Source organism: Melozone crissalis, unplaced genomic scaffold (genome assembly GCF_028551555.1).
Source record: "Melozone crissalis strain CALT ecotype California unplaced genomic scaffold, PUWL_Pcris_2 ptg000033l_1, whole genome shotgun sequence".
Classification (NCBI taxonomy): domain Eukaryota; kingdom Metazoa; phylum Chordata; class Aves; order Passeriformes; family Passerellidae; genus Melozone; species Melozone crissalis.
Genome location: NW_026535811.1, coordinates 4396729 through 4417973, shown reverse-complemented (window position 1 = coordinate 4417973; position 21245 = coordinate 4396729). Strand labels below are relative to the sequence as shown.

Sequence of the window (21245 nt, the reverse complement as noted above, 5' to 3'; positions counted from 1 at the left end):
ATCCCTTAAAGGGTTTATGGCAAGAAAAGCATTGAAAAGCTAACAAAATATATATTTTATACATTATATATAGGCATATATATGTGTAACTCTTCATATCAGTATATGGTCATAAATACGTACATATAAAAATATAAAATCATGTCACATAAATATACCTGTAACATGGAATCATAGTATCATTTAGGTTGGAAAAGATAATCAATATCAACCATTAACCCAACCCTGTCAAGTTCACCACCAGACCATGTCCCCACGTGCCACCTCCACATATTCTTTGAACACTTCCAGGGATGGCAACTCAGCCACTTCCCTGGGCAGCCTATTCCAATGCCTGACCACCTTTTCAGTGAAGATTTTCTTCATATTCAATGTAAACCTTCAGATTTTTTCAGGCACAATTTGTCCTTAACAAAGCCATCCTGTCTGTCTTGGATCACCTCCTTACATTGCACATGAGCATGTCATCCATGCAGATATTCATGTGGATGTATAGGTTCCTTGTGAGCATTCCATTGTTCATTTGGTCCTTTTCTACAAGACTGCACACTTCTGCTTGTCTCTGATTTGGAGAATTTCAGGATTTTCTCATGTTAATCAAAGATAGTACAAGCTGTAGAATTTCCTCATTTAGGCTCTGTGGTCCAGATTGTTGCAGTGAAAAGGATGAGCTATTTGAAAACTCTTAGATAAGAAACCTGTAACATTGAATTTTAGCACAAAATGGCCCTTTTTGCTTCTGATTCTGTAGCAAAGTTGTGTTCAGCAAATTTGTCTCGTGTATCTCTGAAGGAGAAAAATGGAAACCCTGACTGCTTTTTAAAGATCCTTGCAATGTTTTTGAGAAGAATAATTGTGAGAATCTCACCTTCCTGGCTGAATTCCTATAAGTGCAATTGTGCTGTGCCTGTCAAAGTCACCCCTTCCAGTCTGGGCAATGTTAAAGTGGTTCTAGTATCTCACACAGCTGTTTCAGGCTTGCTTTCCTCTGCTCTTGGAGCTTTGGCTTTTCAATGGGGGAGAAGTAACTCTGGAATTTGTGTAATTTATTTAGTATTTGAAATACTTGACTGAAAATTCCACCTTATTACTAATTGGTTTTAAAATATTTTATGAAATAAATGAAGAACACATCTGTAAAATCAGTGATTGATATTCTCACTCACTCATCCTACGTTTTCCCAGCTTGAAGTCTTTATTTTATTCTTCCCAGGGTAAGTCATACCCATATAGCATCTTCTTTTTTTTTCCATATGCACTGTCAGCTTTACATTGTGAAGGAAAAAATGTTTTTACCTTTGTAGGAATGGGGAAAGCAGTACATTGCAAAGCTATTGTGTGCTGCAGGAAAAAATGTGTCTGCTGGGAATTGGAGAAATCTGGATCAGAGGATCTCTGATGGTAATTAAGAGCAGCTCTGCCTGGCTTTTTTATTTTAGCTGATGATTAGGAGTTCTGAGTGGTAAAATGTCTCATTGTTTCAAAAGTTGATGGTTCCCTGCATACATGGCTGTGAAATATATTCCCTTTAGGGGGAGTTCTGCCTCTGTGTGTCCTACAAAAATACTCTCCTGGAGAGGCCAACAGCTGCTGCCTGGGACTTTGATCTCCAGCCCTCAGAGAGTAATTGGCATTACACCCAGTTAATGCTCTGCTGTCACTGTGCCAGATGCTGCAGGAAGTGATTCAGCAGGTCCAGTCCTTTCCTCTGGCTTGTTAATGGATCAGGGTTCTTTAACTCTCAGCTTCAGAGGGTTTTTTTTCCTTAATGAAATGTGCAACTTTAGCCCTTCATGTTTTTCTTAAAGGATGATGTGAAACACCTTTAAAAAGGCTGGTTATCCGTGGCAGCCCCAACTTTGAAATGTAACTCACAGCAGCATCTAGGTGCATTAGGGCTCATCTTCTCCCAGCAAATAAACCATGTTATCCTCTTTTTAGGGTGAGAAAACTTCTCCATCAGAATCAAAGAATCAGAAAGAACTGCAGCCTGCTGTAATTTGCGTTGTAAGGAGGATCTAAACAATTGGCCTAAATCTGTTCAAGAGCAATAGCTATGGCTTTGTTCTTGTGACAACATTATTTTTTAGGTTGTGTCATCTTTTTATTTATCACCTTATGTGGCCATGTAGAAATTGCACTATATGTCATCATTGCTCAGGTATATTTTCACTTACATTCCCCCTTCATAAGCAGAATATCACTATTGCCTGTCATAAACTTGAACATTGTGTTCCCAAAGTATTGAACAAGAGCTTCTTTAATCTCAAAGATGGTTTGTTTTTAACAAGAGATAAAGCATCCTACAGTTTACAGCATAATGGAAGCTTTACCCTGGCTGTGCCTTACTCCCAGTAATGGTACAGCTACATAAATAGTGTCATCCTGGGGAGAAAATTACATAATTCACAACTTCTTCCTGTAAATAAAGAGAATTACCCTTGAGGGTTTGGTCACTCCATTAATGGGACATCTTTTTTATAAAAGTCACAATATGGAGGTAAATAATGATTAATCTGGGTTCCAATGTGAGAAGCAAGAGATCTCAGTCCCACATGTAATGCTGTATCCAAAGCCACAACAATAATCAATTCAGTTTGTAGAGTGACCCAATCTGCACATATTACAAACAAATTGATTTAGATTGAAATATGGTACTTATTTTCACAGCCCTTTTTTTCTCCCCCTGAATTGCAAATATTAATGTGTCTGACACAAACTGAATGCATTAATGAAGGATTTAGCATTCAGAATTTTCCAGGGCATTGGAGGAAGATGTTGGGCACATTTATTATGCTGTCTTGATGCTTGTGTAATGCAAGTTATATGCTAAATGCAAAATGCTGGAAAGTCCAGGATAAACAGAGAAGTTGATTTTCCTGTAAACAGATAAAATGGGAAAGCAGCTGCTACAGAAGTAGCAGATTCTGAGGCACTATGAAAAATGGCAAATTCAGGTCTTGATCCTGCAATCTTGTCTGTGTGTATAATATGATCTCCAAGTCTAAAAATAAAGAGATTGTAAGTGAAGAGATACTTTAAACTATTAAAAGGAACAGTGAAATGCTCTAAATCCCTTCTGTAATATGACTTCACCATAGTACAGGGCTTTTATAAAGCTCTAAGTATTAAATTTCTGTGATTCCACTTTATTTAGGCTATTTCTTGACAGCCACTGAAATCTGTGACAAGCTGGATCCTAAACACTGAAAATAGTAAAATTAAAAAGACCAGACTGTTTATGCTCTGAATTATAAATATAGATATTAAAGAGTGGCATTTTACACATTCTTTAATTTTAATAGCCCTAGGAGCAGTTAGTAAGTGAAAGACAGAGCATGATGGTTATCTGCTGAGCATTCTTTTAATTTCACAGTGTGCAAATAGCTTTTGATGTGAAGATCTGGTGCTGAAGGAAGTAAGATAATGGGAGGATCTTTAAATTGCATTATGCCACTCATGCAGCTCTGCTAACATCAGCCACGAGCAAGGAGAGGATAGTGAGAGGGAGATAGCGACGCGAAAGAGAGGCTGTGGTGATTACCACTTAATTCAATTGTTGCTTAATTAAATCAAAGCATCAGGAGGAAAAATCATCTGGATTAAAAGTGAATATAGCTTCCATCCTTTATTTGATTTGTTGTAAGAAGGAATAAAGGGGGGTAATTGAATCACTGGCACAAGGAAGTTTCAGTAATTCTTTCAGAAATGAGGAGACCTCGGATGTGAATGAGATAGCAGCAGAAAGCCCAGGGCACACCCACCAGTGTGGGAGATGCCTGCACATAAGCACTGTGCTATTTAGAGATTGTTATTGACATTTAAACCACTCTGCTGTGCTGTGTGCGCTGTGATATGAACCCTCTGGCCATGTGGGGAGTCATTTCCACTCTTTATTTCTGAATAAGCGATGGGAAGAGCGTTGGCAGAAAGAAGAGGGTAGGCTTTGTTTCCTGTGCTCTGCTCTACTCCTGCTGATTTCTGGGCTATCATGAAATGTCAGCAGAATTTTCACAGATCCCATCACTGAAGTGCCTGTTGGTATCTATGAGATGGGGAGTTTCTCTTTCTAAGTGGTTAGTGTACAAATATACTGATATCTATCTGATAGAGATAATGCCATGAGAAATAGTTTAATAATCCCACACTATTGCGTTTCCATGTTCTGGCAAAGTTAGAAATGATGACACTGGTTTTGGTGAGAGATTTTGTTTACATCTATGGTTTTATTCCCAATTGGTTTTTCTTCTCTGTTTCTCATCACATCTAGAAACTTGAAATTGTAGTGAAAATACTCTGCTGGTCATTGGGATTTAGTTTTCTCTTTCACTGCAGTGTTGCTTTTCCATCTTTGATTAACTTCACCTCCTGTGGGATAATTCCACTTTTGATAGTGATACTGATCTTCCCATTTGATCTGCTCTTTCTCTTGCCCATTGTGACTGTGCTCTTTGGGGAAAAATATTTTATTGTTTTTTCTCCAGGGCCTACAGCAGCAGAATTGTGGACTCAAACAGGTCCTGTAGGGCTGTGCTAATCAACAGCCTGAATTTTGCAATCTGATCCCTGTAGTGTGCAAGAACTAAATCAACATGCTAATCTTTATAAGGATGTAGGCATAATTACATTAGCTATCTCCATTAAAATATGCTACTATGACAAATTTCAGCTAACAATATAACCTTGCTTGGACCTCTTAACCACAGGATAATTGGGTTGCTGTCATTTTTTTCTTGCTGAGGAGGGCATTGAACAGAAGATGTTCTTTCTTTTAGTTTTTCTTGGGCTTTTTTATTGAGTAGAGAAGGCTGAATAAAAATGTGACTCTCTTATTGTCAGCAGCAGTGAACTGTCATGGCTTTCCTCAGCTGATGGAGCTGCACTGGTCTGGATTTCAGATCACAGGACACAGGATATCTTTCTTACTTTTTGTGGCCTACCTGACTCTGAGTGCTGAGAGCAGCAATTCCTGACTTAGCTCCTTCCTGTGCACAGGCTTTCCCTGTGCCCTCCAATAAACCACTTTACTTCTCTGTACCTCAGTTATTCATCTGTAAAATAATGGCAGTGGTGCTGTTTATTTTGTAGAAGTTTGGTGTGGATGAACAGATAAGGATGGTGGCCCTCTCACATGGTGGGAATGGGGACTGTAGAACTAGCCATGAAATAAAGAAATGTAGAGATACCAAAATAGAAAGTCTTTATTAGTGTAGCTTCCTTTGGCCATTACACTGATAATTTTCTCAGCTCATCTTGAAAGCTCTACATTTATGCTGAAGTCACAAACAGTTTCTAGTGTTGTGCTGGTTTTGTCTGGGCACTTCTACGTGATTGACAAGTGTTAAAGATGAAAATGTTTGTGAGGTCATAACTGAGTGCTTAAATAATAACTTTTTTTTAAATGTCAAATATGGAAATTTTGCTGTTAAAGCACAAATGTTAAAAAAATACATTCTTTAAAGAGGGGTATATAGAAATCCTGGGTTTGACAATGTCCCAGGTAGCTTTGCCCCACACCTTGGTGAAACCCCAAATATCATCTGGTAGATCTAAGACTGCCTGTGCCATACTTACAAAAGCATTTATTTTCATTGATGGTTTTTTATGTGCAAAGAACACATTTTGCCTATTAATTTGCCCCTTTCTTCCTTTTCCCCCCCTTTTGTTTGTACATCCTTTAGAACCACTTCCTGTGAGCAATGTTTCTATCTATGATTACAAGCCATCTCCAGAAACAGGAGTGTTGTTTGAAATTCAGTACCCAGAGAAGTACAATGTTTTTACCAGGGTCAATATAAGCTACTGGGAAGGAAAAGACTACAGAACAATGCTCTACAAAGGTAGGTGCAAATTATTTCACCAAAATTTAATGCTAACTCTGCTGGAAACGTCCAAAACAGTGGCCTTAGATGGGGGTTTTGACATGTATTTATATTATATATATATATATAATGATTATATATTATATATATCATATATATAATATTATATGTTCCATATTATATTACATGTATATTAATATGTTATATATAATATATAATATATTATATAATGATTATATCGAATATATCATATATCTAATATATAATGATTATATATATATATATATATATATATATATATATATAAAATGATTTTTGCTTCTGCTAATGTGCTTGTATATTGTGAAGTAAGGGATGGGTCTTTGAATTCAGCTGCTAGAATCCTAGTTCTAATGATGTTCCCCTTCTTTTGGACTTTGGAGGAAGACTCTGGATTTTTGTATTCAGTGTGAAATTAGCCAGGGAAGGCATCCCCAGTCCCTGGTGCTTTTGTGTCAGTTCAAAGCAATACAAAATCTCCCTGGCTCTCCCCTCTGGCCAAGGTTCCCTCTTTGGTCTGTGGATGATAGGAAAGCTCTGGGATGTCCCAGAGGAGGGAAACCCATTCAATAAACCTGATTGTTGGCACAGGATCAAGCCTGGTGGTCCTGTGTCACCCTGCAGTGACACAGTGCTGTGCTGTACAGTACATCAATGCAGCATTCAGTGTGTCCCTGAGCTAATAAACCCTGCTGCAAAATAGAAATTTCAATGCTCCTAAAAGAATCTAATCAAGGGCAATCAATCTAACAGTCTAGACTGTCAGCCTGAGCAAACAACCAACCTGAATGATCTGACCAAGAGCAAATTCTGCTTTCTTTTTTATTTGTTTGTAACTGAACTCTTTCATATATTTCTTCACAACTTTTGCCCTGCAGTATGGCTTAAGCACAGTATCTGTCTCAGAGATATAAATGGGACTATAAATGTCCTGTAGGAAGCACCCTAAGAGGTGAGGAATCCACATGCCTTGTGAACCCTGAAACCCCAATGCTTTAACATCCCATAGTGGCAGTAAAATCCAAAATCAAATCAAAATTAAATCCAAAATCAAAATCTCTGGGCAATCCAGTAGGTGCTGTATTGAATTTTAGGTGCTGAATTGAATTTTAGGTACTGAATTAAGGATCTCAGTCTTTGACTCATCACTGGAAACTCTCTTTAAAGTCAGCAAAGGGAGATACACACCTCCAGAAGGAGGTCAGAGAATTTGGGAGTCTCTTTGCTCCAATACAAAGTGGGGCTAGAAATCCTCTCCTCAGTGCTGTAAAGTGCCAGAAGTTTGGAAGGATAAAGTCTGGATCATGGCACAAAATACAGGTGACCTCTTTGCAGAGAACAAAAGGGACACCAGCAGTAATTTGTCTCTTCCACAGATAATAGATGGTTCTGGGGGCTGTAACGCTAAAACTGCTGATAAATAAAAGAGTCAGCCTAAATTAGGAGATTCACTAATCAGCTTGCACACAGCCAGATAGCCCTGAGCAAGTTCTCTTCAGCCCTCATGTGTGGTGGACGTGAGCTGAGCCCTCAGCACTGCTCGATTGTTCCTTTGAGCATCTCCCACCAGCGCTGGGCCTCAGTCAGCAAAACACCAAAGAGGTTTTGCGTGCAGCAGTTAAAGGTCTGCAGGAGCTGTCAGATGCTCTTTGAGATATTCCCTGTCACATGGAGCAGGTTGCCAGATTCACTTCCCTTGCCAGTGAAAAGCAGCTCATGTGTTTCTTGTGCTGGGCCTTTTTTTGGTCTTTCTTTTTTCTGGTAGCAAAGTGGCTTTGACAGCCGGGAAAAGTGTGTTGGCAAACTGAATTATTACAATTTCATGTCTCAGAGCAGGCTGAAAAATGTTTAAACATCTAAAGCATTGCCCATTCACCATGTGCAGTCACATTATCAGAAAGCAAACATTTGATGCATTATTTGCTTTTTATTTCCCTTCCTTCTTTTCTCTTTAAACCTTCTGCAGATTTCTTCAAAGGTAAAACAGTTTTCAATCACTGGCTGCCAGGCATATGCTACAGCAACATCACATTTCAGTTGGTATCAGAAGCAACCTTCAACAAGAGCACGCTGGTGGAATACAGTGGGGTCCAGCACGAGCCCAAGCAGCACAGAACAGGTGATGAAAATTCTTATACATAATTTCTTCCAAATCTGTATTGCTGCTTTTCTTGCTGCTGTATGGAGGGGACTGATCCCACAGAGAGCAGGGGCTGTGTGGGAGCAATCCTGGGAGCACAGGAGGAGAGAGAGGATGTTGTGGCTGTTCCATAGGATTGTGATGCAGACAGTGCACAGGGAATTTTGTGTGAGAGTTTCTGTTATAAAGCTTGCTTCTTAGAAAATAACTTCTCCTTCACGTGAGGTATCCTAGGCCTTGTGCAAGTGCCACTGTGATATTTTCTGAAAAATCCTTTCGCCAGGATTTTTCTCCTGAGAAGCTCAGAAGCCTCAGAAAAGAAATGTAAACAATAATTATCTGATTGCTTGGAACGTGGTTTGAAGGCTGCTTACCAACAGGTGCCTCTTTGATTGGTTCCATGTGGATTGTTTCTACTTGATGGCCAATCACAGGTCCAGCTGTGTCGCGACTCTGGTCAGTCACAAGATTTTATCGTTCATTCTTTTCTAGCTTTCTGATGTCTCCCTCCTTTCTCTTCCTTTAATATAGTTTCAATATATAATTTTCTTTTAATATAATGTATATAATAAAATAATAAATCAGCCTTCTGAAACGTGGAGCCAAGATTCTCATCTCTCCCCTCGTCCTGGGGACCCTCGAACACCACCACATGCAAAGAATGAATTTCTATGCCACAGGAATAGCTGCAGTGAGCAGACTATTGATCTGTCTCTGTTGGTCTGTCTCCTTGTGCAGTGAATCACAGCTGAACTGCTCGAGAAGCCCTTCCTCACTGTGCACTTTTCCATCACGGAGAAGAATGTCATAGCTGCCCGACTTGGCGGCCACTCTGTGCCCTGAAGCATGAACTTTTAATTTCCAAGACAGCAACGTTGCAGAGGCTGAAAATTGCATTTGTTCAGGGTCCAGAACTAATTTAATTTGGTCCTGGGATGGTGCCCAAAACTTTTTTGTTAATCTCTTGGACTGCAGACATTTATCAGGGTCCAAAGTGAAATGTACCAGCGATAAAATCAAAAGGCCAAATCTTCAGACGAATACACTGGTGCTGGTCCATTGCCTTGGACAGAACTAAGCCAACTGATGCCAGCTGAGTTCTGTCCTGAAGATCCTAAATATACTTGTTGAGATATTGAACCATAACCAACAGGATCACTCTTTTTTTTTTCCTGCTGCCCTCCCATGCCTCATTTTTCACATGAACTGCAATGAGAATGTAGAGTCTGGTTTTCTATTAGTTGCTGTGACTGGGATGGGAGTTGAACAAATAAGTGTGCTGTAAAGTGCCAGCTTAAAAGGTGCCAGGCAAAATTATTTGCAGAGGATACTCACACTTAAAGAGTGTGTAAGAAGAGGCAGACAAGCAATTACAGTGAGACAGACAAAATGCTGTGTGTTCACCTCCTGCCATCAGCTGAAGTAACTTCTTTGCGTGCCAGACTCTTGTCCTGTGGAGACCCAAATCTTAAGATCAAGCTTTCACAAATATTAAATTTTAAACTGATGTTTAATGCTTGTGAAAAGGTGGCTGCTAAAAGCATATGAAAAGCCCTACAGCAAGGTTATTTTTTTTAAAATATGAGCTATGGCATATATTCATTTTGCATATGTCTCAATTCTTTTCTACAGAGTTGGGCTTTTTTTTTCCATGACCAAGAACTTCCTGGAAGACACAACAAAGATTCACTGTTAAAAATTCACACTGGAGTAGCCTTGCTGTTACAATAGCACTGAAATTTGATTTACTGTGACTTCACACCTACTTTACTTCCTGCCATTCTTTATTGTGATTATGCTGTGAATTTATCTGTGAATTTACTCGTCTTGATCCCTCTACAGTTGCTTCTGGTATATGTATGAGAATAGGCAAGAGAAGGGAGGAGCTTAGTGAGAAGTTGTTATTTCAAACAATCCTTAGAAGAATGGTATTTGTCTGGGGAATTAATACATTTTAAGGTGCACAGAACACACCCATTAAAAGCTATCCCTTGCTTCTCTTCCAGTTCCTTACCCACCCCGAAACATTTCTGTCCAGATCGTCCCAATCAACAGGAACAACTGGGAAGAGCACAGCGGGAATTTCGCCGAGGAATCCTTCGTCGGCCCGCAGGAAATCATGAGGAAAGAGAAATCCAGCCGTGCCTCTGAGCGCCCAACTGCACCCCCAGCAGCAAACTCCTCTGCAGGCTGGCTGGATGAGCCCTCCAACAGCACCGAGGATGGAGCCAGCTCACAGCCGTCCTGGTGGTCCAGCGAGGCCGAGTCCTCCGAGGGCGAGGAGGAGTTTGTCCCTGTAGCTTCCAGGGATTATGAAGCCCCTGATGCCAGCACGGGGTCTGGCAGACCCACAGCAGAGCCCCCTCCCTTCCTGCCTGTGCAGATGGTGCTGACCTGGCTGCCCCCAAAGCCCCCTACTGCCTTTGATGGATTCCACATCAATATTGAGAGGGAAGGTAAAGCAGAGCCTGGTGCCCTTCTCGTCCTCCTTTTCTGTAATTCCACTGGTGGTTGTGTCCTCTATGAATTATTAATTACGTGGTACTGTGCTTCAGAGTATTGCTGGATGGGGGCTATGTACAAATCACAAACAGGATGGGGCTGCTAGGAACATGTTTTGAGCTGTTTGCTTTCCAGCATCAGTCTCATTGCATGGTTATGACAATGGGAAGATGCCAGCAGCTCACATCCCAGGCAGCAGACCAAGAACTTAATGTTACAACTTACTTTATAAGTCTTTTGACCAATCACACAAAGCAAAAGCACATTGACAGTAGTTCTATCCAATCACTGTAAGCACGCGTACCTTTGGTTAAACAATGTTTGCTTATTTTGAATGCAATATCTACTTGTAAGCCTTAAAACACATTGTGCAGAGCTTCATTATTATTAAGCTTAAAACTTCCTAATATCTCATTAGATATACTTTTCTGCAACAATTATCCTTATTTTTCTACTTTTTACATATTTTTTCTGCTGACCTATCTCATGACTACTGCTCAGCACTATTCACAGTTCTGCTGTCTTTAAAGCCTGCCTTTTGCAGCTTTCCCAAAACCCTCTGATTTTATGAATTCCCACACAGAGGGCTTTGTTAGATCCCATGTATTTCTTGAGCAGTTTTTGCATTGTGCAGCATCTACTTCTAGCTGAGCAGGAGTAAACCACAGTTTGCAGTTCTCTTTTGTTAAACAAGATTTATACTGCCATACATATTGCCACACTGTTTGAATAAAGTCCTTTTGGATACCTTTTAATCCCTCAGCTGAAACAGGATTAGCATTTCTGATGTAAATAATTCTATTGGTGGCTGTTACCTTTCAATTTTCAATTAATCCACAGTTTTTTTTTCCCCTCCTGATTCAGAGAACTCCACAGAGTTTTTGACAGTGAGTGAGGACACCCACAAATTTGTTGCTGAACTGAAAGAACCAGGAAAATACAAGTTGTCTGTAACAACATTCAGCTCCTCTGGCTCTTGCGAGGTTCGGGGAAGTCAATCAGCAAAAACACTCAGCTTTTACATCAGTAAGTATCTCATCAAAATCTTCTTTTTCTCCCTGAGCAACACAACTGTAATGTGCAGAGCTTGACCACTGGGGTATTTCTGGCACCTGCTGATGGATCACAAGGGTCTGGTCTTCTGGAATTCCCTGTGCCAGAGAAGGAAATGCAGTGCAAATATGTTGATTTACTGCAACATGCCTGGATGGGCCTTGGTTGTGCCATCTTGGCAGTCTTAGGAAAGCAAGTGATGTGATGGAGTCAGTGCTCAGAAGTGAAATTGAGTTTCCCTTTTCTCACTTGGAGTTAAATCAGTGAGGATTTAACTCCAAGAATTAATTTGGTGGTTGTAGAGAGCTTTGGAAATATTTAACTTTCCTACTGCTGGAGCATGCACTGTGTTAGGGATGAAGGGCAGCCCAGGCTGAGAGTGTGGGAATTGCACAATTAAACACTGAACTCTGAAATTGAATGGTCTCTGAGAGAACACAGAGCAAATTACAGCAGATGAAGTGGTTCAGCCTCCTAAATTCAAAGGAGAAAAAGTAATTTATTATTTCCCTGTAGAATCCCAGGCTTTCTTAACTGGAGATTTAGTAAAAGACAAAGTAATAATACACTGCTGTGTAAACTAATACCATGACTGACAATTGGATCAGCAAGTGAGACAGGTGTTGGTGAATTCAGATCATTATCCTTCTAATGGCTGTGGTCACCTTTGCACCTTTTTCTGCAAAAGGAAATAGATATACCCTACAGAATGCCCATGGAATGAGACAGGGGAATACTTGCAGCACTGCACAATTTTGCATGTGAAAAGATAATGCTTTCCCAAATCATGAGTGCTGCAACAAGACACAGTAGCCAAAGCTGGCAGAAAAAAATCCCATTAAAGGGAAATGTAGTCAAGCACTTCAGTATATTATGAATAAAAATTGTGCCTTTTGTAGCTCATAACCTTTACAAATAATAGGTATTTAAACTTGAATTCATCATAATGCTAGACTGCATGCAGCAATTCCACTATTGCTCCATTTTTAACTACTTTATAGTGGAAAGAAACAATAATTGGAAAACATCCAGAAAACAGCATGTGAGAGAGAAGGTCTCTGCTCTTTTATTTTCACTGTCTTCTGTTTTTCTCTAGGAATAGTTGGACAGCTTTATTATATGAAAAGCATTAAAGTAAATAAAGATATATGTAGCATTGCTATTAGTACCAAATGTTGTTCCATTTTGCAAGGTGTGACATATTTTATTTTCATTAAGCAGTATTTAATGCTTAAAATGTCCACCATGCTAACTGTGTACCTGAGAGAAATGAGGACGTGTTAACCCAAAATTTAGGGGTGTGGATGGCCAGATTAAGGATGAACCTTATTATGGATAAAGTATTAAGGTGTTAGAGGAAGGCAATGGCATTTTAATTTTACATGTAACACACAAGAACCTTTGGGTTTTGGGTTTTGTCAGTTGGTTTTGCAGGCTTTTGCAACAAAATGAGGGTTCTTAGCAGTCACCTTAGTTACTCTGTCAAATGCAAGGTCCTTAATATTTTAGATAGATTCTATATGTATTTCTGGTAGAATACCAAATTGGAGATATGAACAAATGCTCTTAGGTTGGAATTGCTTTTCTATACCCCTTGCTGAGTCTGATCAAGTAGGCTTTTTGTGTGGGGACTCAGCTCTGGGTTATGACATGAGGCATCTCTGCTGCCTTAATGCCAGTGCTGAAACAGTTTCTGAATAGTGAGAGCTGCATGTACATCCTCTGTGTCCAGAGAATAATTTAATGATCAAATTCCTCTTTTTTACCTGCGTGGGTGTGGGTCTGTGGCTGTGAATAAATTTTGCCCACAGTATCAATCATATATTTTCCTTGTAGTGCTTCGTTGGTGAATCATCCTGTCAAATTACTGACTTTGTGTTGCATATTTTTGTTGCATCCAGATAGCAGTCAAATCTGACAGCCTGATCTTAAACCACATTCTTGCTCTGGCATTTGTTTTATTTTGTCAATAAATGTAAATTACCATTAGAGTTGCACAGAGGAAGAATGTCAAGGAGAGAGAGGTCACAAGTATTGCTTAAAAGTGACAAGAAAAATGAGTTATTTTCATTAAATACAAAATTTTGACCGAGTCTAGCTGAAGTTTTTTTCCAAACTGTTCTTTTATCTATATTTAAAGCTGTTTCTCAGCCAAGTGCTCCAAAAGGAATGAGATTCTTCACTGTGGTGACCTCTATGAACTTGATTTTATGCTTTGAGGCTATGGTGTGCTTGGAGGGTGTGTCAGTGTGTGGAGAGGTGAAAAAAATCTGTGTGCTTATCCTTTAATATTGGTCAATGATCTGTACATTATTGGCTGCCCGTGCTTTTCAGCATTCCCCTGGAGCAAATCTGATCGTGCTGGGTGGTTTCTGGTGAGCAGCAGAGAATAATGCCCTCTGAATTTCCAGACAGGCACGTTCCTCTTGTCATGGGCTCTGCTGCAGATGCTCTGGGGGTGGACATCTGCCAGTCCAGCCTCCCTCACCTGAAAGGGAATAAATAATAAATAAATAATATTTTGAAATTTTTATAATATATATTAATATATTATAATATGTTATTAATAATAAATAATAAATAAATAATTAAATCATTATAAAGGGGAATAAAGGGAATAAATAATCATTAAAGGGAATAAGGGGAATAAAGGGAATAAATAATTATTAAAGGGAATAAGGGTAATAAATAATGTGCCTCAAATGGATGGAGTGGCTTGCTCACCTGTGCTTTTGGGCCATGTCCCAGGCCCCACAGGGGAGTGGATAGAGGAGCTCACTGAGAAGCCCCAGCATGTGACAGTGACAGTGCTGAGCTCCACGACTGCCCTGACCTCCTGGACAGCGTCACACGAGAGCAGTGGCAACAGCACCATCGTGTCTGTGCTCTCCCTCACCTGCCGGAAGCAGAAGGAGAGCCAAAGGCTGGAGAAACACTACTGCACTGAGGTAAGAAGCAGAAGCTGGAGCATTTTCCAATCCAGTAAAATAATCATGCTGCTGTTTAGAATCCCTGTGCCCCAGGGCTGTCTCATACTGCAGGGGACAGTGGCAGCTGCTCCCTCCTGCAGCCCGGAGGGAGGGATGTGCTGGTGCTGAGTGCAGGGGAGAGCCCAGCAGTGAGAATGTGCAGCACAGCACAGGCTTGTTCAAGTGCTGTTCCTGCTGGACTTGCTGTGGCTTCACTCAGGCATGTGCTGCAGTGCATCTGTAATAAGCAAAGTGCTCACACGCGTGGTTATCATCAAAGCAGCATAAATTGTTTCTTAGCTGTCCCACATTTGAGTACAGAGCCTGACTGTAAATCTTCTGGAGGTTTTGAGATGATCAGGAGCCAGCTTGTCTTTTCGTCCATAGGAAAAGGTGTCAGCACTGGGAAACAAACAGCAATTCAGACTTATATGGACAAGTCCTTCATGGAACGTGTTTATAACCATCCAGAGTGCTGAACCCCAAAACCTGACAGTTTTCTGCTGCTTGAAGCCCTCAGTGAGTGCAGGCTCTGTGCCTGTGGTAGGTCAGTGGTACATGGCTTCAATTAGAGAGATTTTAGCCCTTTACATCTCAGTGACCTCACCAGGATGCTGATGCAGCCTTTTTCTGAGCAGGGCCATGGCTTCTGTCTGGCTCCCTGAAATGTGTGTGATGGAGGAGGCTGCAAAGCACTGCAGAGCTGCCCTGCTGCATCCTCAGCCTGCCCATGGGAATGGAGGGTTCTGCTGGCATCCTTGTAAATCACCTCCTTCAGCTTCATGATCAGCCCTGCCAGTGGATTAATAATAATTTTTGACCCCTAAAATGCCTTTTAAAATTAATCTCTGAAGAAGTTTTGAGTTTCAATTCAACAATGGCTCTGAACTGAAATGTTTGGAAGTGTCTTGTTGTGACAGTTTGAGAATTGTTTTTCAGAATCAGCTTGTTGTCTTATTGTTTCTTGTATTTCTTAGAAGTGCAGCCATTTAAATGGGAAGCAAAGTCCAGTAGGTGATTATAAACACAGATCGCAAACATTTGCATTTGTAATTTCCACAGATACTACAGGATTCATCTACAAACTCAAAACCAAGTACCTAAAGTTAATCTGTGAATAAACAAGATATCTGTAAAAATAAGTTTGAATTTACTGCAAGTAGGTCGAGAAGTCTAAATACAGTTATTTATTTCTTTTTGTCATTATATATATATTTGTATCCAATTTTATCAACTTACTATACCTTAAATTGTTAATAACTGTTAGTTTGTCTTCTCCATGATGAGCTGAAAAGAGAAAAATTCAGTGCAGAGTTCTATCCATTTTTAACATGGTGCATGATAAAATTGGTTTAGCTTTCCAGAGCAGCTGGTAAAGACAAATTCTGTTCCTCACTAAATCTGTGCTTGGCAGTGATACACTCATGTGCATTGCAAAAAGCCACCAGTGCAGAGGTGGCTGTGATACAGACTTTGGGAAGGTTGTGAAGAAAATATTAGTGGGAAGTACCAGCCTGCAGCTCTAGAAAGGATGTGTGGAGGCTTTTCCTCAGAGCTGCTCTGTGCATTTGCTGTTTGTGCAGTCTTCAGGAGACGAGCCTCTTCCTGCTGTATCAGAGCAGGAATCACTTGGTCAGGAATTCTGCCTCCAGCTCTGACTGAAACCTGGTGTGGCACAGCAGGAGTTTTAGCAGTGATGTTTTCAAACTGGAAAGAAAAATCACAGTGTCCCTTAGTTACAGTTTGTGGTGCTGTAGAGGGGAGGTGACAGAGAATATTTCCTCTCTGTTTTCTCTGTGGAGTCACTCAGTAGCTGCAGTTAGAGGACAGATTCCCCAAAATGCTGCCTTCAGCTCAGAGCTGCATCAATGGCTGATGGAAAGCCTCAGGCTTTAATTGAAAGCACATGGTCTAAATACTCCTGAATAACACCACCTGGAAATGAATAATGTAGCCTGAATATTGTAATAGACTTTGGCAGCAGGAGAGAGAGGATCTGCAGTGATCTGCACTGACCTTATGCAGCCAGGCTAGTGCAATTCTCTGAGTCAGATCTCTTCTGAGGCCAGTCCTGACCACTGCCACAGTTCTGCCACGTGGGGCTCAATGAATGAAGCTCTTGCTGCCAACGTGTTTGGATTCATGCCTTTTGTAATGGAGCCATTCAAGTACAATCTCAATACTCTTTTATTAATCAAGTAAATGCTTCATTTCTGATGAGTTCCTCTCCTCCCAGGTGAATTCAAGCAGCAGCCTCATTGAAAATCTTGTTCCTGGTGCCCAGTACCAAGTTGTGGTTTACCTAAAGAAAGGACCTTTGGTTGGACCTCCCTCTGATCCTGTCACATTTTCCATTGGTAACCCCTGAACCTACTGATTGAAATGCATTTATTTCTTTTTAGGGTTTGGTTTTCTTTTTTTTTTTTAAATATATGTAGTACGTTCATTAAGTCCTGTAGACCACACTTTGATTTTCTCAATTTTAAGACTGAATCTCAATGTTCTCTGCTTTGAGATTTGAAAATGAGAAGAGTCCTCTGAGGCTGACACTGACATTTTCAAGAATGTTTTATGTCCAACAGGGAGAGCTCCTGCCCCATACCTGTAATTTAGGATTCCACCAGGCTCCTACAAAGGGTCATTTAGGACAAAATTCAGTACCTTTTAGTTTCAGTGTAATTTATTTTGTTAAAATTACTACTTTAACAAAATTTTTGTAAATGTAAAATGTATTAAGGAGGGAGATGGAAAAGAGAAAGAGATCTAGTGTACAGAGTTACATTTGCAGAGAAATATTCAACCTGTGTCACTCAGCTTCTCCTTTTGACAAAAAGTCTGCTCAGTGGGACAGCAGGTGGCTGAAACTTAGAGATCTTCAGTATTTTTAATGCTGCTTCCTCTCTGATGTAGGGAAGAAAATGAAACAGAAAAAAAATGTTATCCTGTTAAGAATTTAATCCTTAAATAAAAGCCAACATGTGGCTTAGTGATTATGGGGAGAGCCTTTTCCTTCTAGTCAATCTTCTTATATATTTTCATAGATTTGGTCTGAATAAAAATTTGTAAAGTATGCTATATTTCAGAAAAGGAAAAAATAGTATGTAAATATTTATATATACTTTAATGTTAAAATTTCTATCACAAACTCTTTTGATCTTTTCTCACTGTAATTCAAAAATCTGCAAATTTGCAAAAGTAAAATCATGTATACCCAAAATAAATAAGTTCCTTCCTTTTCTCTGCTTTTTTATGGCCTTACAACCATGAAAGTTTCTTACAAAACTGAGAATGGCAATGAGTTTCTAAATAGAACATTTCATAACTTTCATATTCTAAAGAGGCTGTTTTTATGCAGTAAAACAACATCTGTGTGAGTTTTCATTTCATAACAGTTTATTGAATATGATACTAAAATAACAGAACTGAAAAACAAATTGTCCTGTGAACTTACCAGTGGTGGCTAATGACGAATGAAACTCAAATAAAATAAAATGCACTTTAAAAAGTATTCCATTCTCCCCTTGTTATCCTAAGGCTCATTTTCACAGGGTGAGTACCAGCAGTTCAGAAGAAGCAAAGCAAAGATGTGGTAAATGGTTTATAAAGGTAAAGGCAGCCATGGGTGCTGGTCTGGGTTCTGACCCGGTGTGCAATAGCTGGGGCTCTGCAGCCCTGGCAAATGTTAGCTCTAAGTCCTTATTTAAGTAGCCTCAGTAAAATCATGGAGAATAATCATTTTCCAGACCACCCAGGCTGCAAAAGTTGACCCTTAACGTGACATTCTTCAAATCACTTGACTCTTTCTTGGTGTCACTGTCTGTGAGGCAAGAATAGCAGCGCATGACAGAACCTTTGGGTTCCCCAGGGAAGCAGGGCTGGAGATGAAAACTTTCCTTTCTTACAGTGCTCTGGCTTTTGATGCTTTTGGTTTTGAGCATCTTGAAATATCTCCTGAGCATCCTGATTTTCAAAGTAGAATAGAACCCTCCATTTATGAAAAAGCAAGATGTGTGCTTTATCTCAAGCTAAGCAGCCAACACAAAGTGGTCTGTAGCACTTTTGAAAAAGTAGTTTTAAACTGGAGAAGAAATGCTTAAAAAATGGTATTCAACTGCTTGTGACCAGGAATTTCTTGGGGATTAAAGTAATGAGAAAATCAGAAATAGGTAGAACTTGATTAAGGAAAGGTATAATTTTAAAGTAAATTGCAGCTGATAACACATGCACGTTACTAACCATAATTTCTGCTTTATAGTGCCCACTGGAATAAAGGATCTGACACTTTACCCTTTGGGACCTACTGCTGTGGTTCTGAGCTGGAACAGACCTTTCCTGGGGGTGTTCAGGAAATACGTGGTAGAAATGTTTTACTTCAACCCCTCGACCATGACCTCGGAGTGGACAACCTACTATGAAATAGCAGCAACTGTCTCCTTGACTGCCTCAGTGGTACAGTGACCATTCCTGCCTTGCTTTCCCATGCCTGTGTGGCCCTGAAACCTTGTGACTTTTTTTTCCCAGCCTTTTTTCCATTCATATGTATATATATGCCTTTAAGCCTGGCACTCAGCAAAGCAAAGAAAAGGGCCAAGGGTGCTGGAGGCATTTTCTGTTCTAAAGTAAGGCACTGCCAGCTGAACCATGCTAAATTTCAAGCAGAGCAATGAGACAGGAGTTTAGCCTGGTTTTTTGGTTGTTGTTCAGCAAGTCCAGAGGCAGCTTCAGTTTGTGGGTCAGTTTGTCAGTCAAGGCTTTAAAAGTTCCATCATCTCCTCGGGGGTGCAGTGCAAAGGCTTATCTACATAATTAATATTGATAGTATGGATTTGGAGCTTGCAGGCTGGTCTCAGTGTGCCATGTGGAAGGCTTAGCTCTGGTTTTTGTGGAAAAAAAAGCCTTTGTGTTTCTGGAGCTGCCAAATCTTAGGCCAGAATTGTTACTAGATGAACACTGATCTCTATAAGAACACACACATATATTCATAGGTGCCCTTGCAGATATAAAGTGAAATTTTCTTCCTCTTTTCCATTTTTTCCTGGAGAATGTGAAAAGATTTTATTCAGACTTCGCTGTAGTGCAAGACACAAAGCAATTCCGGCTGAAATTAGTTGTTCAAGAAAGTTATGAGTATGCAAAAAAGGTAGCAATAACTTCTGCTGCCGGTGAGAGCCACAGTGATTTACTGTAATTGATTTGCATAATACCATTTGTGGAGTCATTTTGGCTCCAGCAGCTTTACTGTAATTGGGTATGTGACTATAAATCTAACACGTAAATCTCCAGGGAAATTAAAAACAAAATAACTTACCAAACTGGTAATTAATATCTTGTAATCATGACTCAGCACAAATAGATTAATAGCTGAGTGATCTAAGTGATCCAAGAAATAAAGCTATCATGCAGAGTTAATGTGGTTCATTAGGAAAGGCGGTGATGTTGTCCCTTACTGTTGCAAATCCTGCTCAGGGAAGCCAAGTTGGAATTGCTTTGTCTGGATTTCAATCTGAAATGCAACAGTGCTGTATCACAGCTAGAGTGAGCATTTCTTCAGGGATAATTTTAAAGACTTATCCTGAATTAGGAAAGAATGTTTCCCTGTTATTCTGTTGTGGCATTTAATGTACAGGTAGGGACTGGTGAACTTTTGTTTGGGTTCTCCAGAGGCGTTCCAGAATCCCACTGATCCCTGCTGACACCTCTGAGTGCTGTATTCTGAAGCAACAATGAGAAGATTCAAAAATCAATGTCTCCAGCAGCACGAAATAATCAAGCGTTATTTCCTGTAGCGTTAACATTTGATAAGAACCTTTGGAACTGGATTTGTCTTTTCACTCTGTTTGGTTGCTTCATTCATTTTGTGCTCTGCACATGAAAATTGCCAGAGTGATGTTGGTGTTTCCAATATGACACCAGGGGCATGTCAGAAGTCCAATCATCTTCAAGGATGGATGGAAGCAACTTCTTCCAAAAATCATGAAAAGAACAGATCCCACCACCTATATTTGCACTGTTTTGTAGTATCTGGAGAAAAAAGGCCACTGCAAACAACAGAGATCTGTGAAAACAGCAATTTCTACAGTGTCATTATTTTCTACAGTGTCATTATTTTCAATTTCCTTTTGAATTTTTTGAATTTTAAAAATATCAAGAGGCTTTTCATCTAAACATCAATGTCTTAAATGTCCTGTACTGTCAGTGGAAGAATTAGAGTTTTAAGTTAAATATTACATGCAATACTATAATATAAAACATATTGCTTTTTATACTTTATTTATATCTCATTTATATTTACATATATAATTTATGTCTCATAAGTCATTTATGTTTCGTTCCTATTCCATTTATAATAAATGATAATAGAAAGTGAAATACATGTGGAAAATTGGAAAAAAAAAATCTCTTAAAGTGACAATATCAGAGACAAAAACATAGATTCTAATTTATCCTCAAACTCCATTTAATCAAACTAGAAACACCTACATTTTCCAGTTAAATATTTCGCCTTCATCACACTGGAATTGTGATGGAAGATTGCTCTCTGTGAATGGTTCTTACCACCCTGGAAAAAATCCTTTGAGATTCCTGTGGTGGACAGAACCTTTGACCAAGTGGATGTGGATGAGCAGTAGAGCCATCACAGCTGTGTTTGCTCCCCCTGCACTGAATTTTTAGTAAATTGAAAGGCCAAATTTCAGAGATTTCCTGTGGTATTTTTGGGGT

The 21245-nt window shown here is 39.7% G+C and overlaps 1 protein-coding gene across 2 annotated transcripts in view; it reads left to right on the top strand.

The window, feature by feature from the left end:
- PTPRO (protein tyrosine phosphatase receptor type O) overlaps window positions 1-21245 on the top strand; it is a 140124-nt gene that overhangs the window by 77866 nt on the left and 41013 nt on the right. For both annotated transcript variants that reach the window (XM_054282170.1, XM_054282171.1), the window contains exons 3-9: window positions 5682-5840; window positions 7828-7980; window positions 10008-10457; window positions 11368-11529; window positions 14305-14504; window positions 16762-16882; window positions 18781-18974. In XM_054282170.1, coding sequence (XP_054138145.1) covers window positions 5682-5840; window positions 7828-7980; window positions 10008-10457; window positions 11368-11529; window positions 14305-14504; window positions 16762-16882; window positions 18781-18974 — 1439 coding nt within the window. The remainder of the gene's footprint in view (window positions 1-5681; window positions 5841-7827; window positions 7981-10007; window positions 10458-11367; window positions 11530-14304; window positions 14505-16761; window positions 16883-18780; window positions 18975-21245) is intronic.